This window comes from Microtus oregoni, unplaced genomic scaffold (genome assembly GCF_018167655.1).
Source record: "Microtus oregoni isolate MIOR12 unplaced genomic scaffold, Mior012 000019F_ref0000042, whole genome shotgun sequence".
Classification (NCBI taxonomy): domain Eukaryota; kingdom Metazoa; phylum Chordata; class Mammalia; order Rodentia; family Cricetidae; genus Microtus; species Microtus oregoni.
Genome location: NW_024543078.1, coordinates 40,413,180 through 40,434,813, shown reverse-complemented (window position 1 = coordinate 40,434,813; position 21,634 = coordinate 40,413,180). Strand labels below are relative to the sequence as shown.

The following is a 21,634-nucleotide window of genomic DNA, read 5'->3' as shown; positions in this document are numbered from 1 at the left end:
CACGCTCCGCTCCGCCCTCGTCACTGCTCTGTGAGGGCGCCTCACCGGAGGGTACCGCCCACTGTACAAAACAGAGAGCCGACTTCCGCTTCTAGCTCCGAGACGTCAGCGCGCTGCCGGGTTACGTCATCGCAGCGCGCCGTGCGCGGAGACATGGCTGAGCTGGGCAGAGTGCGGTTGTCTGACCCCGATGCTCTGCTACCCACGGGCTTCTGGGTCGCCGTGGCCGTGTGGCTGGAGAGGCCACAGGTGGCCAATAAGCGCCTGTGCGGCGCCCGCACCGAGGCCCGCAGGAGCGCTTCCCTGCCCCGCGCCCAGACAGAGAAAGGACCGTGTCGGGGACAGGAACCCGGGCTGGAGGAGCGTGACGCGGGCGAACCCGGACAAGCTTCTCCCGAGGGAGAGCCAGGCTTAGGACCTAGGGGCAGCGAAGGCGACGTCTCCGCGGCTGACCTGGACTCTCTGTGGGACCGAGTCTCCCAAAGCCTTGTCCACGACAATCCGGAAATGTTGGCCTTCATCTCTGGGCCCGCGATGGGTTCTCAGCCTGAAGCCCCTCAGAAGCTCGACCTGGTTCTCAGAACTGTCATCCCGAAAGCGAGTCCTCGCTGCCCGCTTACAGCACCGAAGAAAGAACTGGTGGTGCAAGGTGGGAGCGTACTGGGAAGAGCGCGAATAGATTGAAAAGCGTTTGCTTTTTGAGACAGGGTCATATATGGCCTGGAATTTGCTTTGTAGACCAGGCAAAAAGAGAGACCTACCTGCCTCTGCCTCCCAGGTGCTTGGTTTAAAGACATGTGCCAATGTGTGCGGTCTGAGATGCATGTATTCACAGGTCTCTAACGTAGTTGTAGGGCCTGTCTCTTTGCAACGTGTGGAGGTCGTGGACGTTGAGTGGCTTTGAGAGATACATGGGAAGTGTCCTCAGTAGAGGATGGGATTGTTGAACAGATGCTGGAGGTCTGGAAGGCTTCCGGGAGAGGTGAAGGATGGGCTGGATGTTGGAGGATACTTTAGCATCTGTAGAGGTAGCTGAGCGGGAATCTGCCCCGAGAGGTGACTTGTGACAGAGCCTATTGAGACCACATATTCTTGAGTATTGAGCCCGGGTGGATGGCAGCCTGTTGGTCATCAGTAGTGGTTGTACTTCAGACATGAACTTTGAGTAATCCTAGCCTTGAGATTTCAGAGATCCCTGCCTTGAATTTAACCCCCACAATGTGTTGACTTCCCAGTTGCCACTCTGTAGTAGCAGATTGCTGCAAATGTAATGGCTGGTGGAACAAACTGACACTTGCTCAAAGACAGGGGTGGGGGGTGGGGGATCAGAATCCTGGTGGGCTCTGCTGATTTCCAGGTACTGGACTCTTGCAAGGCCCAAATCCGAAAACTGGCTGACTGGGCTCTTCCCAGAAGTCTCTGGGAAAGACTGGGCCTCTGGGCTGTCAGGATCCAGTGTTTAGGGTTGTAGAATTGGGGTCAGTGTTTTGCTCCTAGAGGCCTCTTTGATTCTTTTGTCGTGGCCCCTGCATCTTTATGCCTGCAGCAGTGCCTGGCCCTTTGATGCTCTGAATGGATCTCCCTGATGTCCTACCCTGCATCCACCTGTAGAAAGTACACCACCAGTTGGTGCTGATGGGAATGAGTTTGGCCACTCAATAGCCCAGAGTACTTTCCTTTATAAGGTCTACAAAGTTCCTCCTTTACATAATACCACATACTCCTGAGTGATGAGCTTTAGGGTATGGACATCTTTGGGGACCCCTGTGGGTCTCTTGGGCTGTCGTCACTGTAGGTGAATGCTGCTTCCTACATACTATTGACTGCCTCTCTGCCTTCCCAAGACATCTCAAGTGCTGTGTTCAGTGCCTTGGAACCTCTGGTGGAGTGTAGTTCTGTTGTCATTATTGTCAGCACATTAATTCTTTTCCATCTCCCAACTATCTTTACTGAGCTGTGCAAGCTTTAAATGGGGCCTGTCCAGAAGGGAAGCGTGCTGGCTGCTTGGAAGAGGGAAGCTAGATAGAATTCCCCTTCCTTTCTTTTGGAGAGGCACCATCTCTCCATTAGCAGTGCTAATATGAGGATTGCTTTCTCCTCAGGCTTCTGCAGGAGACTCATCACAGTATTCACCTCCATATATGAGCCCCCATGGCATGGCTTTAAACTTAGCTGTAGGACTCTGTGCCTCAGTTTCTTCATTTGCAAAATCGGATACTAATAGATTAGTGAAATTACTCACTATAGGGTGCTTAAAACAGTTGGTGGTGCATGATACATACTTTTCAATATGGACCTGGCACATAAGCCTGTCATTCCAACACTGGGAGGTGGAGGCACAAAGATCAGTTCAAAGCCAGGCTCAGCTACATAGCAAGTTTGAGGCCAGTCTGTACTACATGCACCTCTATCTTAAAAAACAAACAAATCATTGGATGTGATGGCTCGTGCCTTTAGCTCCAGTACCCAGGTGGCAGATCTCTGAGTTTTAGACCAGCCGTGGCTATGGCTACATGGTGAGACCTTGTCAAAAAAAAAAATCTTAATCTTAATGTAGAGAGCCATCTAAGGTTACCAGTTGATGAGGTACAAGGCCGTTGGGCCTGAATAGCAGTCCAGGTTCTTCATCTACAGCCGAGGGTCTCCACCAGGGACAGAGTTTAGAACTGTGGCGGTGACCTGTTGGCTTTGTCTTTTCCCTCAGATGTCACCAATGGGAGTGTCACCTTTTTACCCTTGGAAGAAGATGGTGAGGGGAATTTGGAGGTTAAGATGAGCAATGTGTATCAGCTCCAGCTCCATCACAGTGAAGGAGAATGGTAAGAGTCGGATGCCACTCTGTTGCACTGCTGTGTGATGTCCTATCCCTGGGCAGCTGGAAGGTTCTGGGGGTGCAGAAGAGCCAAGGTCTTGTGTTGGTGGGATGGTCTCAGATGTACACTACAGTCACCACTCTGCCGGTTCCTGGTGCTGGTCCTGAGTTGGTGGTTACTATGTCTCTATGTTCCACGTGGCCTTCATGGTCTGCAGCAGCGAGTTAGGATGCTCTTGCTAGTCAACTTTCTGTTGTTGTGGCAAAATACCAAAGGGAATCACCTTCAGGGAGTTTCAAGGGCAGGGAGATGACTCCATTCACAAAGGTGCTTGCTTCAGATCTTACAACCTGAGTGATCTCCAGAACACACATGATGGAAGGAGAGAATCTGAGCAAGCACACACAGACACACATGCGTGTGTGCACATACACAGACACATACACACATATATACATGTATGTATGTAGTAGTTTTTACAAGGTCTCAGAGGTTTTAGTTTGTGGTCTCTCTTTGATTTTTGGGCCTGTAGTGAAAAGCTAGGAGCGTGTGCTTTAGTCAAGCCTCTTACTCGGGGCAGCCAGGAAGCTGACAGCAAGAGGGAGCCATAGACAAATTCTGCCCTTCAGGAGTGCACCTCCCCCTCCCTACTTCCTCCAACAGAAGCTCACCCTCTAAAGCTCCTACCACTCCCAATGGCCCATACGCTGTGTTCATCGATGAGTCAGCCTGTTGATGAGGTTGGTTCTCTCGTGGTCCAGCCACTTCCAGCGGCCACACCTATAAACTTGGATGAACTGGGGACCAAGCCTTCAATGCAGGAGCCTTTGGAAGACCTTTCAAATCTAGGCCAAATTCATAGGAACTCTAATCCCATCATCATGCTGCTGTTTGTAGAGTTTGATCCTGTCATAGTTTAGAGCCCTGCTTGTTACACAGTGTAGACTTGTCACTCAGTGGTGTAACAGTGCCTGTTGTGTGCCTTGACAGGCCCTGGGTTTGATCACAACCGCACACACACACACAGAGTGTGAGAAAAAAGATGTTTTAGTTCCTGCTGTCTTCTGGGGAATAAACATATAACTTAAGAATAAGAATTGAAGCCAGCTCTTCTTACTGGTATTTCTCTTATTTTTGAAGGTTCATATCTGTTTTAATTTTCTGTCCAGAGAGGTGGCATTCAGATGGCGTTGTCTATCCCAAACCTGCCTGGCTTAGAGAAGAACTGCTGTCCAAGCTGGCCAGGTGGGCCGTGGAGAACAGGAAGAGTGAATTTAAAAGCACCCTTTCCCTGGTGTCTGTCCTGCGCTACAGCAGGCTGTACCAGGAGCTCAAAGAGAAGTACAGAGACATGGTAAAGGTAATGCTCCGGGAGTGTCCGAGGTCCGCCATTTAACAGGTGACACAGCCAGTGCCTGCCCAGGAGACTCTTCCCTGAGGGCATCCTATCGAGTTCAGGCACCACACTGAAAACCCACTGTGGGTGCAGGCAATGTAAACCAAGTGGGTGTTCCGATACATTTTTAAACTCAGGAGTAAACTTTTTTATATTTTTCAGGAACTCAAAAGGGAAATTTTAATCAAAAAATATTAAACATTGTGTTAGTTACTATATTATAACATTTACATTTTGTTTAAATTTAATTTTTGTTTTTTGAATTAGGGTTACCCTGTAGCCCATGTTAGCCTGAAACTCATGGTCTTCCTGTCTTATCCTCCCAAGTGCCAAGGTTACAAGCATGTGCCACCATGTGGACCTGACTAGTTAAAATTTTAAATAATTTATATGTGTGTCTGTCTGTGTGGGGATATGTGCACAGGCCTGCAGTTGCCCACAGACGTAACAGGGTGTTAGATCCCCTGGAGTCCATGCAGTGGTGGTGAGCTGCCTGACTTGGGTTCTTTGCAAAAGCAGAAAGCTCTCTAACCGCAGAGCTGTCTCAGTAGCTCTGGCCCCATTTACTTACCGGTGTTACTAAAGCAAGTGCTCCAAAAAAAAAAAAAAAAAAAAAAAAAGTAGCATGCTTCCTGACAACACGGCCTTGAGCTAGTCCTTGTACTTATAGGGCAAAGTTACCAAAACCACAGGCTTGAGCCACAGTGACTCATTATAGAGATATGGTTCAGTCTGTCTGTACGCAGCTGGGCTCCCTTCTCCTGGAGACCCTGGCCCGGGGGTCTTCTGTGGACTCTCCATACCTTTAAGAAGGTACTCCTGTTTTTCAGCTTTTAGATTGTTCCCAGGACAATCTAAAATAAGGTTTGTCCCTTATGTCACTCACTGGCCCCATAAGTTCTGTACATGGCTGACTCTCAAGGTGCGTTATTGTCCTGCCTGTCAGCAGAGCCTGGCCCTGAGCACTTGGCCTAGTCTCCTGAGTCCGTCTGTGTCTGTGTGTGTGCTCACATGTGTATGTGTGAGGGTGGATACACCTGTGCGTACACGTGCAGTCCGAGGAGAATGTCATGTGACGTGCTCATCACTGGGGTTTTCCACTGAACTTGGAGCTAGGCCGGCAGTCAGCAAGCCCCAGTGGTCCTCCTATTTCCAGTGACCCATGGCCATACATGGCTTTTCATGTGGGTGTTGACGATCTGAATCCTTATCTTCATGTGAAGCAAGTTCTTTACCGACTGAGCTTCCTTCCTAGCCCTGCCCTCCTCCTTCATTTCATTAGAATTATCTTTATCCGGATAAACTGACTTTTTTCTGTATTGGACATCTTAAACTATATTGTTGATGCTTTGGATCTCTTTGTGTGGGGCACTTTCTGTTCCATACACGCAGTGTAGTACTTGTGTTCTTGTATGAAGCTCTCTTAGTTGTAGTTGGTTTGACTTAGGCTGTTAGGAAATACTTTAAGTTGTTCAAGGCAGTTTCACAGCTATTTACATATTCCCTGAAAACATTTTAGGTTTGGCCTGAAGTAACAGATCCTGAAAAGTTTGTCTATGAAGACGTGGCCATCGCTACATACCTGCTGGTAAGAGCACTTGGCAGTGTTCACTCATGGAGTGTCTGAACCTTGCTTCTGGCAGATGCTGCTAGCTGGGGTGGACCAGTCACCAAGTCAGGCTTGTGGTTCGCTCTGCTGTGAAGTGACTTCACGTCCTGCATGAGCACAGAGCGAATGTGTATCAGGAATTGGGGCGTAAGAGGGCAGATGGGCAGGAATCAGTGAGACACAGTTGTCACTGTGGAGGCACTGACAATCTAGTGCCACCTAGCTGCAGCCTGGGCCTCTCTCTTCTAGTCTGTCCTTAACTTGCTGGTTAGCCAGCTCAATTGGACACTTCTTTAACTCAGTACTCCTGATTTTCTTATCTATAAAGCATTTAAACTAGAGCTTCCCAGTTTCCCTTTAACTTGTAGTTCTCTTAGTTTAGGGAATAAGGTTCTTTTGGTTGATAAGGCATGCAGAAGGTAAAGAAACCCTGAATCGTCTTGGCATGCTTGTGCCTGGAGATGACCACTGGATGTGGATGCCATTTTTATGGTGCTGGGATCAAACCCAGGACCTTGTGTGCTGGGCTCACTCTAACATGGTTACCTCTGAGCTATACCCCGGCCCTGAATGAATGTAGCATCAGAGGAGAAGAGTGGGGCTGGGTGACCCCGTGTCCTCGGGCCAAAGTCCCCATCTGTTCTGCACATTCGTGTCACCCGTCTGGGAGCCCTGGGCCTTGGGAGAAGTTTCTCCATCCTCCCCGCCCCCCCCCCCCCCCGTGGCATTAGTGTTTGAGTCTTTCTTTTTCTTTATAATACTCGGACTGGAACCCAGGGCCTCACACATGGCAGGCAAGTGCTCTATTACTGAGCCATTCGTCACAACTCTCTTTCTAAAATCTTGAGACAGGATCCCACCAGGTTTCCCAGGCAAGCCTTGAGCTTACAGTCCTCCTGCCTCATCTTCCCAAGATGGCACGTGTGTGCCTTTTTCTGTTAGGTTTGTTCTGGAACAGCATGAGTCAACATGTGGGTTGTCTTTACTTTTGTCTCTTTCCTCAGATCCTATGGGAAGACGAGAGAACCGAGAGGGGAGTCACCACTAAGCAGTCCTTCGTGGACTTAGGGTGCGGAAATGGCCTCCTGGTTCACATCTTGAGCAGTGAGGGGGTGAGCATGGCTCTGTTGTCTTGTCTTAAGGGTCCTATAGGTTGGGCAAAGGGGACCCATGTTTCTTGTTTTTAATTTTTTGAGGCAAGGTTTCAGTAGCCTAGTGCTTGCTGTGTCGTCCAGGCTAGCCTCAGACTCACAGAGAAGCGCCATCCCTGACTCCAGAGTGTGCAGCCACCCAGTTCCAACAACACTTCTTGCCTGGACTCGAGTCAGCCTGGCTCAGAGTGGTGCCCACAGCTTCAAGCTTGAGCTTTCTGGGGTGTTTATAAAGGAGTCCTTTGCAGTGGTGTCCCTGTGAAGACCTGGAAGCTGGGTTTCCGTGGTGACAGAAAGGTTCTGTGGCCCTCTACCCAAGTGGGGGAATCAATAAGGTTGCAGCAGGGTGCAGAGATCTTGATGGGACTGATCACAAGCTTGCCTTCCCCTGCGTGTTCCCTGGGCACTGCCTTGGGACATAGGCTACTGTGGTCCCATTTGAAGATCTGTGGTGATCATTGGCAGGGTGTGAGTTCTCACTAGCCATTTAGATGTGTAGTGTTGCCAGGAGTTGAGAACTGTGCCCGTCATGTCCTGCCTTTCCCATGTGGCAGGGCAGTGCCTGCAGACTTGTTTTTTTGTGCCTGCTTACTGTAGTTGCCCGAACCTAACCCATGATTTCAAAACTACTTATTTCAGCATCCAGGCAGAGGGATTGATGTCCGAAGAAGGAAGATCTGGGACATGTATGGACCCCAAACTCAATTGGAGGTACTGCTCTCCCCGCTACCCCCCACAAATCTGTAGCTCTAGCAAGACTTGTCTCCTAGAGTCAGCTGTTGGCAGGGGCACCTCTGGATTCAGTCACCGTAGGAGTTCACTTTAGTGTGAGTGCTCTGACATAGGAAGGAGAGTCAAGGGACACTTTGAGCTCTGCCCAGCCTCTGGTTACAGTGACCTTGCTGGAGACCTTCTTCCCTGAGCTATGCTGTTCATGTGTGTGCATAGGAGATGCTCCATGCTGTCTACAGTGGGGAGATGTCCCCCCCCCCCAAGGCCTGCTGCAGGAACCTGTTCAGACACCCGCTCTGAGTGATAACATGCAGTAGCCCCACTGGTCTTGTCTCAGTTAAACCTCTCTGGAAATAACCTCATATACTCAGAAGTGTGTTTCCTAGTGACTCTACACCCCATCAAGTTGGCAGTCACAATTAACCATTTCAACATGATGAGCACCAAGTATTCATCAGTGCCACCACTGTACCCATGTGCCCCCACTGCCCCAGACACTGCCTACAGCTGCCACTGTACCCGTGTGTCCACAGCTGCCACTGTGCCCATCTGCCCACAGCTGCCACAGTGACAGCCACTGCTGCCCAGTCACTGCCCACAGCTAATACTGTTCATCTGCAGCAAAAGGTACAACTTTAGAGACTGTTGCATTTTCATTCATCATACCTCTTTTTCAAGTTGAGATGATATGACAAAGGCTTGAGGGGCAAGGAGCTCACTGCCAGTCCCTCAACTCATTCTTCCTTCTGTATTCATGGTTGCTTTCCCAGGGATTCTTAATTGCTTGTTGGTTTATGTTATAGGAAATTTTGTGTTTTGATTATTATATGGCAAGGGGAAGGTTTTTTGTTTTGTTCTGTTTTGTTTTTTTGATCCAGTCTATTCAGTGTTCTGTATGCTTCTTGTACCTTCATAGGAATATCCTTCTTTAGGTTGGGAAAGTTTTCTTCTATAATTTTGTTGAATATATTTTCTGGGCCTTTGAACTGTAATTCTTCTTCTTCTACCCCTATTCTTAGGTTTCGTCTTTTTATGGTGTTCCAGATTTTCTGGATGTTTTGTGATGAGAATATGTTGGATTTGCTGTTTTCTTTGAACAGTGTGTTTATTTCCGCTATAGTATCTTCAGTATCTGAGGTGAACTTTTGTAATTCCAACACTTGGGAAATAGAGGCAGGAGGATCAGCTATATAATGACTTCAAGCTAACCTTGCATGAGCCCTGACCTTAAAAATAGGAAAGAAATTTGAGAAATGTTTTTAGAACTGGGCATGGTGACATATGCCTTTAAGCTCAGCTCTTGGAAGGCAGAGACAGGCAAACTCTGAGTTCTATACCAGCCTGGTCTACCTACTGTTGTTGGTTGTTTTACTCTTTTGGCTCTTTGCTCCTTGTCTCTTAGTGGGCCCACCACCCAGCCTCCAAGTAAATCACACAGCAGCTTATTCTTATGACTGCCTGGCCTTAGCTTGGCTTATTTCTAGTCAATTTTTTTTTTAACTTGAATTAATCCATCTACCTTTTGCCTCCGAGCTTTTATCTTTATCCTACATATCTCTCTCTCTCTCTCTTTCTCTCCCCCCCCCCCCCCCGTTGGTTGTGTAACTGGCCCCTTCTTTTCTCGTCCCTTGATCTTTTCACTCCTCCATCCTCCTCTGATTTCTCCTGTTTATTCTCTTTACCTGCCAGCCCCGACTATCCCTTCTCCTAGCTATTGGCCATTCAGCTCTTTTTTTTTTCTTTTTTTTTTTTTGATTTTCGAGACAGGGTTTCTCTGTGGCTTTGGAGCCTGTCCTGAAACTAGCTCTGTAGACCAGGCTGGTCTCGAACTGCCATTCAGTTCTTTATTAGACCAATCAGGTGTTTTAAGCAGGTAAAATAGCACAGATTCACAGTTAAACAAATGCAACATGAAAGAATACAACACATCTTTGCATCATTAAATAGATGTTCCTCAGCCTAAACAAATGTAACACATCTTAAATTAATATTCTTCAGTAGTCTACAGAGTGAATTCTTGGCCAGCTAGTGCTAAATGTGAGACCTTATGTCCAAAAAGAAAGATGCTTTTAGCGTCTCGAATTTGAGGACTGTTGGTCAGCTGGCAGGTGCATAGGGAGCCCTCCAGGTGGATGTGCAGTTCATAGATCCTCATGGTTGGTGCCTAAGACTCTGAATTATGTGTGAGACTGATAATCCACAGGAGTGATGTAGCAGAGTCAGCATCCCTGTGTCCTCAGTCGGGTCTTAACCCTCTGCTTGGAATGAACTTCAAACTGTCCCACTAGTAAGTCCTAACTGAAGGAGAGGCTGGTTGGTGTGAGGAGCTTTTAGGAAATGTATAGAAGTTTGAGCTGTTTATTAGGGGTCCCCAGCCCTTGACTCAGGAACCCCTTCTAGTCCCAGTGCCAACATTGCTGGTTCTAGTGTTGAGTATTTCAGTGGAAGTCGGTTGCACTTTCTGCCTGAGCTGTGTACTGCTGGTGTATTTCCCAGTGAGTTTGTTTCTAGCTGCATTTGTATGGTGTCTGTGGTAGTAGCTCTGCCTAGAAATCCCATCCATCTTGACTTAAGCTTCTTTCTTTTTTTAAAAAAAAAATATTTATTTATTTATTATGTGTACAGCATTCCTTCGGTGTGTGCCCACAAGCCAGAAGGGGGCGCCAGGTCTCATTATAGATGGCTGTGAGCCACCATGTGGTTGCTGGGAATTGAACTCAGGACCTCTGGAAGAGCAGTCAGTGCTCTTAACCACTGAGCCATCTCTCCAGCCCCTTAAGCTTCTTTCTAACCCTGTTCAGTGCAAGTGTGTTTAGAATTCCTTGTTAATATGTTGCCATGATGATCTCAGATTGTCTTAAGTTTGTGCATCAAACAAGATGGTTTCAATTTGCTATATTGAGAAGACTTTTGTGAAGTAAGTCTGGCTGTTTCCAGGGCAGTGTAGCCTGGTAATGGCAACCCAAAGTATAAATAGCTCTTGATTCATGAAGAGACAAGCGGGAAGGTTTACATGTAGAGTGAGTGCAATGATAATAAATGTTGCTAAAGGCTTGTTTTCCTTTGTGGCGATGCACTTGGCAATTGGCCAATTGTACATTCAGTGTCTCAGCATCTGTGTAAACAGCACTACAGTTGTAATGCTTCTACTGTGAGGCCTGCCATAGGGAGCTAACAGTCCTACTGTGAGGACTGGTGTAGAGCAGTGCTGGAGAGGCAGGCATGGTTAGAGTGCTACTCCAACCCCTGGGTTCCATCCTGCACCATCTCAAGTTGTGATGGACCTCCTTCCTCTCTGTTTACCAGTCAGTTCTCTGAGATGTCACTCAGTAATTCGAGGCTGGCTTCTGACCTCCAGGAAGGGTGACGTGCAGAAACTCAGAAGGCAGGTGGGTGAGATGTCACTGCTGAGAGTTCACTGACCATAGTGACAGAATAGCCCAGAACTGAGCAGACTTCATGTCCTCTTCTCAGAGGGGACCAGTCGTCAGCTGTCTCTCTGTTGGTTGCTTTCTGTGTTTATGCAGGAAACAAGTTTTAGTCATCACCCAGAAAAGTGCTCTTTTGGGGGACCCCAAAAGTTGCCAGGGATTTGTGTCCTTGGAGACCAACTATGGGCAGGACAGTCACCTCCTCCTCATAGTAAGCTGCGCACCGTGGAGGCCTAGGAGGATCAGTGTAGGTGGACTGTGAGTCATGGCAGAGCTTCTGGCAGACATACTGACTGCTTCCTCTCCTGTGACATTCTTAAGGAAGGTTCCATCATCCCGAGTGACAAGACCCTGTTCCCTGGTGTTGATTGGCTGATTGGTAACCATTCTGATGAGCTCACTCCCTGGATCCCTGTCATTGCAGCCAGGTGAGTAGGAAAAGCAGGTGGTTGTTTCTTCCTGTGCACTGATGCCCACGGTAGCGGCCCCTAGTCACTGTGGCAGTGCGGCATCTGACAGGGTAACTTAGAGCATTGAAATGACGGTAGCGTAGATATATTGAGTAAATTTAAATCTACCTGCTTTTCTTTTGAAACTGTGGCTACTAGAAATCCTAAGCCACACACGTGTTTCCTCTCGTGTTCTGTCAGCCAACATTGATCCCAGTTATGTCATCTTACAGATTTCTGTCTCATGTTCATAGGTGTGCACCTTTTTTGGAAAGTATGCTGGTTTTAGAGGGTTTGACTTCCTTAGACAGATCCGCTGCACACTTAGACAACACTTTGTAGAGTCTGAAACACTGCCAGTGCCTTCAGCCCCACCTCTCTTAGTCTTCCATCAGGGCCTCTCCCCACCAGGACTCTGAGCTGTTTGTGCTCCTAACTCCACTCCAGGTCAAGTCTGAAACTTACCTTTGCTGCCCTGTCTTGAAATCCACATTTTTTTTTTCTTTTTCAAGATAGGATTTCTCTGTAGCTTTAAAGCCTGTCCTGGAATTCACTCTGTAGACCAGGCTGGCCTTGCACTCAAAGAGATCCACCTGTCTCTGCCTCCCGAGGGCTGGGGTTAAAGGCGTGCGCTGCCACCACCCATCTGCTGTCCTCCCTTATTTTCTGATTGCTACCTGAAGTTCCAGCTCTAGAAAGCTGATGCCACAGTGGGCCAGAGTAACTACACAGGAAAATTATTTTTTATTAATTCAGTTTCTGTTTTGTTGAAAGATACAATGTGCTGCATGGGTTTTAGAGATCTGTGGGAAACGATTCGGTGTGGTGACTATGCCTGTAACCCCAGTACATTGAAGGTGGAGACAAAAGTTAGGATTAAATAGTGCATTTGAGTGCATTTGCATCTGGGCCACATGAGACCTGTTGGCCTTAAAAAAGTAGATAAGAAAGACCCATTACTTTAGATGTCAGAATACCAGGAGCAGCTTAGGTACTTGACCTTCTGCTGCTTGTGCATGCTGTGATGTTCCTACTTATCTGGGTCTCTGTGCTGGGTTCCTCAGATCTTCCTGGGTCTCTGCTGGGTTCCTCTGGTCTTCCTGGGTCTCTGTGCTGGGTTCCTCAGGTCTTCCTGGGTCTCTGCTGGGTTCCTCTGGTCTTCCTGGGTCTCTGCTGGGTTCCTCAGGTCTTCCTGGGTCTCTGTGCTGGGTTCCTCAGGTCTTCCTGGGTCTCTGCTGGGTTCCTCTGGTCTTCCTGGGTCTCTGCTGGGTTCCTCAGGTCTTCCCGGGTCTCTGTGCTGGGTTCTTCAGGTCTTCCTGGGTCTCTGTGCTGGGTTCCTCAGATCTTCCTGGGTCTCTATGCAGGGTTCCTCGAATTTTCCTGGGTCTTTATGCAGGGTTCCTCAGATCTTCCTGGGTCTCCATGCAGGTTTCCTTGGATCTTCCTAGGTCTCTGTGCAGGGCTCCTTGGATCTTCCTGAATTTCTGTGCTGGGTTTCTAGGGTCTTCCTTGGTCTGCATTGGGTTTCTAGGGTCTTCCTTGGTCTGTGCTGGGTTCCTTGGGTCTTCCTGGGTCTGTGCTGGGCTCTTCGAGTCTTCCTGGGTGTGTTCTGGGTTCCTCAGGTCTTCCTGAGTCTGTGCTGGGCTCCTCAGGTCTTCCTGAATCTGTTCCGGGTTCCTTGGGTCTTCTTGGTCTGTGCTGGCCTCCTAAGGATTTCCTGGGTCTCTTCCTCCTCTAGGTCTTCCTACACCTGCCGTTTCTTCGTCCTGCCCTGCTGTTTCTTTGACTTTGTGGGGCGATACCACCGGCGGCAGAGCAGGAAGACACAGTACCGTGAGTACCTGGACTTCGTGCTGGAGGTGGGACTTTCCTGTGGCTTCCACATGCAGGAAGACTGCCTCAGGATTCCTTCTACCAAGCGGGTATGTGCCAGGGCAGGGCGGGGCTGGGGAGTGTGTTCTGCTTGGGGCTCTTCCAGCGTTTCCTCCCATCTTCAGGCCTGCACCTTTTTCCCAAGTGCCGTCATGCCAGCAAGTCTTGCTCCTCTGGGTTGGAGAAGGTTCAGTCTGGGGTGTCAGAGATCTTTGTTTGGCACCTGCCATTCCACTGCTCATCATGAAAACCAAGGAAGCTCATGCGGTTTCTGACCCAGTGTTACCGTTGGGTAGTATGGGAGGTGCCCAGTCAGTGCTAGACAGCCACACAGCTGGTGAGGACCAAACACATCAGATGCTCCGTTGCTCCAAACCCAGAGTACATGGCAGGACTGAGTGACCCTAATGGAATTCCGTTGGCCCCTTTTGCTGTGCACTCTAACTCTGGAGTTAATGACCAGGGGAAAGTGTGGAGGAAGTTCCTTAGATGCTTTGGGTACCTGCATTGTTTCGGGTGTCATGCTGGCAGGTTAATATACAGCCTCATTCTTACACAGATTCCCCAGGAACTTTCAGAGGTGAATTGTGTCACTCCTGGGGAAAGGCAGGTCTAATAAAGACGGTCTGAGTGAAGCATTTAGCTAACTTACTCCTTCCACAGATCTGCACCCACATTCCTCACTAGGTTTTATTGTTGGCTTTTTTATTTATAAATCTTGTCTGTTGGTATCTGTTAAAAAATGGAATTCAGGGCTTAGGGTAGACCTCAGAGGGCAATGTTTCCCACATGTGCAAGGCCTTGGAATCTATCCCAAGTACAACCAAAAGGCTGAAATAGGATTTCTGTCTTCTTATAACTGATTTCTAAAACTTTGCTCTAAATTGTTATTTAGCACAAGCATGCTCCGTGAAGAATGTTGCAATACGATATCTCTTCAAACACAGGTCTGCCTCATTGGAAAATCCAGAACATACCTGCCTTCTTCAGAGGTCTGGATGGATGAGCAGAGGACTCGGTACCTCCACAGCAGACAGGGTCACTCCCAGTGCCCGCCTGATGAAGGACATATGCCTTCTGCACCCCAGACAGCTGCCCACGATGCTGGTCCCCAAGACAGCCACAGGACCTGCGATGCTGGGGCCGAGTGCATGCCTGACGCCTTGGCTGCCGAGGGAGGAGTAGCCCCAGCCACAGGGCTCTGGATGCCTGGGTTCTGCCCCAGAGAAAAGGCCGAGCGTGTGAGGAATTGCGCTGCCCTCCCTCGAGACTTTATTGACCAAGTGGTTTTACAAGTGGCAAATTTGTTGTTAGATGGAAAGAACTTAACCACGGGGAGCTCTGAGGACGGGAGTCTGAAGACCTGGAATGAAGGAGGTAGGCCCTAACGCCCCGGGCAGACTCTCTAGCCAGCATGGGCCGTGGGTCTCTATAGCTCAGTATACCCCGAGGATGAGAGTGAACAGCTGTCCATAGTTTAGGAAAGGAAGGTGGAGGCCAGAGCTGCTGGTGTTCTAGCCTTAGAAATGATGATGCCAAGTGTCAAAAGCCCCATTCCCTTGAATGCAAATTCAATACTTTCATTCAGTGCAGACCCTAAATATAAAACTGTTGCCATGGAAGAGACAGTTGCATCTGATTGCTCATTGGCTGGAACCTGCATATTAGAAACAGGGAAAGTAGGGTTGTTCTTACATTTAAAATTGAGGTTGTCAAAGCTTTCAGCTGCACCCCTTGCTTCCACCTGTGACCACTAGAGGGTGGTAGGGGGCCATCTGCTGACTAGAATCAGGGTTGCATCTGAAGCTGTGAATGTTGCCTAGTTCTCACCCTGCACAGGAGCAAGTGGCCCCTGGCATAGCCTAGAGCAGAATGGCTCCACTCTCATCCCCCATGCCACATCCTCATCTGAGCCTCTTGGGTCCAGGTTTCTTCCAAGTCACTTCCATATGTGATATGGCAGGACCTTCTTGTATGTTCTCCTTCAGAACTAACCAATCCTGGGAGGCCCTCTGGGCCACTGTCCAGAGTGGCCTTGACTCAGGTGCCATGTAACTTGAAGACCCAACAGTCTGTGGTTTGGGGCTAGCATCACTGTGTAGATGCTATGATGGGGTCCTTGCAGAAACGTTTCCCCAGAAGGTTGGAAGAACTCAGGGCAGTGCTGGAATGGTGCTATGGATGTGGAGGTTCCTGAGTGCGCTGTGCAGCAGGAGTCCTGGTTTAAGTGAGACGTGCTGGGAATTGGGGGACTGTTAGACGGTGCCTGGCATGGGAGCCCTGAGCTAGCTGGACCCTCTTCAGACCTAGGTCTAGAGACGGCTCTGGGGCCTAGATCTCATCCTTCCTGCTATCAGGTGGAGCACTAGGGTACCATACCTTTGTTGATGGGTGTCCGGAGGCCTAGACTTGTTGGAGGCTCTCAGGTGCCCTTGGGTGAGAAGCATCTCTGTGAGAAGGGAATGGTCTCAGGCCTCTGAGCCCACAGTCAGCCTCTCCCCGCTCTGCCTGGTGGAGGCCTGGGCGTCTCGCTCAGTAAGCCATTCTGGACACTGGGAAGGAGGCCCTTGGGTCTGATTTTAGCCTCCAGCTCTGCTGTGAGACCCAGATGAGCTGCAGTGTGGGGAGGTGACCCATTGTCACCTTAGGCAGAGTAGACTTCCTTGTCACAGGGTATCTGATGAGAGTGTTTTCAGGTGTATGCAGGGTTTTGAGCAGCATTGTGAGTGGGAGAGACCTCACTGTGATACTTGTGGTCCTGTGTCCCACTGTTGTGAGTGGGAGAGACCTCACAGTGATACCTGCGGTCCTGTGTCACACTGTTGTGAGTGGGAGAGACCTCACTGTGATACCTGTGGTCCTGTGTCACACTTCTCACTCCAGCCCCCTGTGTGCCTACCAGCGTGGACAGTGCCCTGAACGCTCTGATGACAGCTTGGCCAGGAGACACAGCTAAAGGCTTGCCTGTTGGCGCTGCCTCCTCAACTCTGGGCTGTGTCTTGTTTGTATGGTACCAGGAATGTGGGGGTTGGGCCACTCTGTCAGGTGTTGGTAGACTTATTTGATGCTCAGCCTGCCCAGTGGAAGCAAGTGGTTCTGCGTGCTGGCACACTGTGTCACTGTGGCTGGGGTGACCTCTGCCCTGTGTCCTGTGGTTATAGGATGTGGAGTCATTAAACTGTACACACAGGACCCTGCAGCTGCAGCACACACGGGACTTGAAGCTGTAGGATTGGGTTTGGCTTTGGGACCTGACAGTCTGTGCTGGTTACAGTTTGTAATCTGTGGTGTGTGCGGACACCTGCTTTTCCACAGGGAGCCTTTCCCTGGCAGAAGTGGCTGCAGAACTGAGCCCAGAGACCCTGCAGCAGCTGAAGCGGGAGTGTGGAGGCCTACAGACCCTGCTCAGGAATAACCATCAGGTGTTTGAAGGTAAAATCTATGAGGTCACCATACACTGTCCATCCTGCTTGTCCCCAGCAGTTCCTCTCTGTGCATTCTGTAGAACTCTGCTTTTTGTCCCCAATGGCTGTGATACTTAGGTGCTACCTAGATGTTCATAAGAACCAAGTGGACAATATGGCGGCCCTGTGCCCACTCAGCCCATCACCAGCTTGTATCTTAGGGTGAGCCATGGCCATCATTCTCTCTAGGTACACTCCAACCTCGACTCAGGTTGTCCTGTCTAGGATATGCCCTCCATTGCTTCTGTAATGCCTATTCCTCATACAGGACTGGTAGGCCAGTGCAGAGCTTGCTGGCTGCATCTTGTGTCAGTACAAGAACATTTGTTTACCTGTTTCCTGCAGTAAGAAGCACGCGAAACTGTAGAGCCCTTCAGGCAGGTTGGGGACATGAACCATCTCCTAGACTCTGCTTAATGCCTCCACCTTACCGGGACCCTTGAGTCACCCTCCTAGTAGACTGAAGCTCTGCTCCAACACCGGATTCCATAGCTCCAGAGAGAAAGGGGTCCATTCTCCACGGGTCATGGCTGCATCCCTGCCCTGCGGGAGTGTTGAGTCTGAGGATGGGGAGTGGAGTATGGCAGTGTCTGCCCAGAGACCCAAGGTGTAGACAGTGCCATGAGGTCACGAGTGTGTAGAACTAGCACAAGTCAGGAAAAGCTGCAGGACCTTCCTGCAGGCCACTTGTGCTTCATGGAGTGTGTGTCTCCCTGACATAGCCCCCTGGAGGTGTTGCTGAAACCAAGAGCCCCACACACACATGTCCAGATGAGCTGCCCAGTGCCTGAAATCTGTGCTTATTTACAAAACTTGAATCAGTTAAAATCCTACAGCCTCAGGGGCCTCCCTGTTTTCCATGTTTTCTTTGGTTTCATGAAGGACCATCGCTCCTGTCCAGTGTAAATATGTGTCTATGGGATTAACCGCTTCTCTGTGAGTTCACTTCGGGGGACAATTAGTTTTGGAATCACTTCTGAGTAAAAGTCTTAGAGATCATTGCCGTGTGAGCATTCTCTTTGCAGTCATGCAGAAAGTATGTGCTGAAGCTGGGGCTTATCTCTGCGTGGCGTTTGGTTTGAAGCTGATGTGACTCTGGGTCATCTGGAGGAGTGTGAGCTCCTGAGGAAGCAGCTTTCAGATAGATGGCTTAGGTCAGCTCGCGTGAACACTGCATGTCCATGCCATGTCAGTATTGACTCCGCCTCGGCTCCACCCCTTCCAGGACTTGCATGGCTGTCTCTTCCTGTCAGCTGGTGAAGCAGCCTCCTCATCTAGAGGACTTAGCCAAGGCTCCGATGAGTTGGTGGCAGTCCAGGCCAGGCGAGCCCCTGGCACTGATGCTCCTGAAGACAGGGCACACCCTCAGTGCTCTTCCTGTTCCCTGGGTCCCAGCATGTTCTAGCCAGAGGCTGCTGTTGTCCAGCAGCTGATGAGTAGAGAATTCTGTTTCTCTGCAGTCCCACAAGCCCCCAGCAGGAGGCAGGAATGAGGGGGAAGACAGCAGAGTTGTTCCCGTAATTCCAGTTCAAATTAGTAGCACATTTCCCAGAGGAGAGCTGTTGGTGGTCTGACTTGAATGACTGGCATGTGCCCTGGAAGGCTGGCCCTTTGGCACCTGACACCATCTTTCCCAGAGTGGTGGCTGTGGGGCCAGCGGGGAGCGCTGCCTGGCATCCTGTGTAAACTGGGCACACTGGTAATGCCCTGCATACTAGATGTTGGACTCCTTGTGTGATTAGTGCTCCCTTTTGGTCTTTATACTTAAGATGGTCTTATCACATAACCTTGCAAAGAGCAACCAGAAGTGTAGCTAGGCATGCTACTGGCTCATAGCCATTTGGGGAGGTTTTCCTGCTGGCCACTGTGTCCACAGAGAAGTCCTAAACCAGCATTGAGGGCAGGCTTCATGTCCACTGTGGCTTGGCCTCAGATTGCTTAAACATGTCAAAACTTCTGACAGGGACAGGGACTCGTGGCCACTTGCAGTCAGATGTCCTCCTCCTTCTGGAAGATGCCTTTGAGGCTCCCCTGAGCACAGTTCAGAGAGTTCTGGGCCCACAGTGATTCGAGTTGTGTCCTGTGCTGCACTGGGGAGATCTGCTCTGGGAAACGTCTCTGAGTGTCCTGAAGTGACCTTAACCTGGACTTTAGTCCAGGGAAGACCAACCTCAGCCCAAGGAAGGTGGTTGCATGTGATGTCACTTGACTCTGGGGGTTTCAAGCCATCCCTGAAGATGAAACCCTCCCTGTATTCTAGGTACCATAAGGTCCTCTCAGGACTCATTACTCAGGTTTCCAAGGGAAATATTTATTCCCAGGATGCTGATGATAGCAGCCAGCCTCACTGGAGCCATACCACAGGGGACCCAGAGCCGACAGGAAGCTGTGTTCACACACACACACTCAGCTCAGTTCTGGAGGTCACTGAGCCAGGCTCCCTCAATGAGCCACTTTTCCTCCTCCCGCCATGCTGGCTGCAGGTAGTTTTACAGCCCTGGGGAAGCCAGAAGGTTTGGTTGCTTTGGCCAAGTTTCACATGGAGCTGTTGGCTCCTGAAAATGAAGTGGCAGGGCAGTGGCCACCCTGGCCATTTCCTGACTAATGTGCCCCTTGCACCAGATCCTGCCCAGCAGGACTCATGACTAGAGGTCCTTACCTTGACCCTGCACCCCTCTGTCAAGACCCCCCACAAGGTGGTTCTTCTCAGTTTCTATACACTAATGACGTTCAGGCTTTCTATTCTAAACTCAGTTCTGAATGGGCAAGTTCACATCCGTGACTGGCGGCGAGAGCTGCAGAGGGAGAAGCCTCCAGAAGCCAAGCGGAGTCTGCCTGCAGAGGTGTTCAAGACGCGCATCTGCTGGTTCTTCACTCACCATCCTGATGGCTGCGTGCTGCCTGCCGCCCTTTGCCCCTTTGCCCATGGGCCTGAAGAGCTGCGCCCGTCCCAAACCTCAAAGAAGCAGAAGCAGGCTCCCTGAGTCACTTCCTCAGTGGTCTCCAGCTGGTGGCTCTGTGGGTCTCCTACCTGTCTCCCTGTCCTGATGACACCCTGTTGGGGTGAACTGACTTTGGTGTGACTGTCTGTGCATAGCCACCGTCAGTCACTGGCACACATCTCCAGGCTGCAGAGCCTGCTCAGCCCTTCTCAGACTGCTCAGATGCCAGAGCCACCGTGTCACCTTCTGCATACATGACCTTCTCATTCTCAGGACTGTGTGCCCAGGTTTCCTCTGCCTGGGAGCTTGCTGCAGGGTGGTCACAGGCTCCTACAAGCAGAGGCACAAGACTTTTCTGTGAGGCCATTCTCAGAGTCCTAGAGAACAGCTTCCAGAGTCACACCCTGCCACCCTTGTTCCAAGGCATAACTCAGATGAACACTGCCTCATCCTTACCCTTCTCTTTGGCACCCTATCCCCAGAAGTGTTTTACAGTTTTTCCTTTCAGAAAAAAATTATTTCCATTTAAATTTATTTTTGGTCTTACACAAAAAGTGGTACTCACTGCATCTCTGCTGAGTGTCTGAAACTTGATATAGAAGTGTCCTGGTGTCATCTGAGCCAAGGGAATGAAGTTGTTTATTCTCAGAGCTGAGGGCCCTGCAGCATCCTGGAGCAGGGCGGCCACCATAGGGTCTTGGTCCCAGCTGATGAGAGCCCACAGAGTTTGCTCCCACCTTTCTTTGCCAGTTTATCAATCACAACTCCAGAGCAGTGGTAGTGATCTGCACCCAGGCAATCTCACCACCTCTGTCTTGGATGGGCTGGGCTGTGTGTCCTCAGTGACCAGGATTTGCTCAGAGTTGGGGGAGGGGGGATAGCCTCTGTTCTCATTGGCCTTGCCTGTAATTGCCTTTTCTCTCAGGTCCATAGGGGCCCAGAATCTGCAGGGCCTTCTCCCACCTGACCCTGCAGGTGCCTGAAGATTTAACCTTGGTCCTCTAGTATGTAGTGGCCAGGCTTCCATGGGCAGGGAGCTTGGCCTCCCTGAGATTTTCCTGGGCTCCATGTTAAGGCAGCAAGACTGAGATGTGGGACAGCGTCTTATGTTTCCACTTTTTCTAGTTCTCAAAATCCCATGGTGAAGCCTGGCTTCTGGGAGAAGACTGCAGAAGCTCATTCAGAATGAGCTGTGGGCTCACTCCCATGACTGTTTAGTGAGGACAGCTTCCAGAAGCCCCTGCATGGGAAGAATGTGAGCAGGGTTAGGGACGTGTGCACGGAGGAGGAGGACTGTGCCTGTCTCTGGATAGCCCTGCTGCATTGGGCTTTCTGTTAAACCAATATTCTACCAGGTCAGTGATAGGACCAGAGGTGCAAGTGAGCTCAGAGATGAAGAAATGCCCAAAGTCAGGATGCAGCGATGGCTGATGAGCGTGCATCCCAGGCTAATGCCGTGCAAGCACATGTGTGCATAAATACAGGGTTTGTCTGGAGTGTGGCCAACTTGCGTCCATTAAAGACGTTTAGCTTCTGAGTCTTCAGAGTGGTCAAAGATGAGAGCTGAGCGTTGGAAGGGAGGGCTGCTGTGTTTGAGAACACAGTAAGGACCTGGGGCTTAGGACAGTACAATAGACAGGCACAGCTTTGGTGGGCCTTCGTGCTCAGGTCCCTCCTGGCTGCAGCCAAGTGATGGCCTAGGACTGAGGTCTCAGCAGAGGCTAGACTGGGAAAGGATCTGTGCCACATAACACAAGTGGTTGCCTGTCGCTGGT

General features: G+C 49.9%; 1 protein-coding gene across 2 annotated transcripts; it reads left to right on the top strand.

The window, feature by feature from the left end:
- Window positions 1-152: 152 nt before the first annotated feature.
- Window positions 153-20,341, top strand: LOC121459606 (probable tRNA (uracil-O(2)-)-methyltransferase). 2 transcript variants are annotated; one of them, XM_041669495.1, is made up of 11 exons: window positions 153-649; window positions 2,705-2,819; window positions 3,954-4,173; window positions 5,729-5,797; window positions 6,823-6,930; window positions 7,609-7,680; window positions 11,454-11,560; window positions 13,320-13,503; window positions 14,401-14,830; window positions 16,769-16,885; window positions 19,672-20,341. In XM_041669495.1, exons 1-11 carry the CDS (start codon window positions 154-156, stop codon window positions 19,899-19,901), a joined length of 2,148 nt encoding a protein of 715 aa, XP_041525429.1. In that variant the 5' UTR covers window position 153; the 3' UTR covers window positions 19,902-20,341. The 2 variants fall into 2 exon arrangements, with proteins under 2 accessions (XP_041525429.1, XP_041525430.1); XM_041669496.1 differs by having other exon boundaries at window positions 515-649; window positions 3,983-4,173.
- Window positions 20,342-21,634: the final 1,293 nt, after the last annotated feature.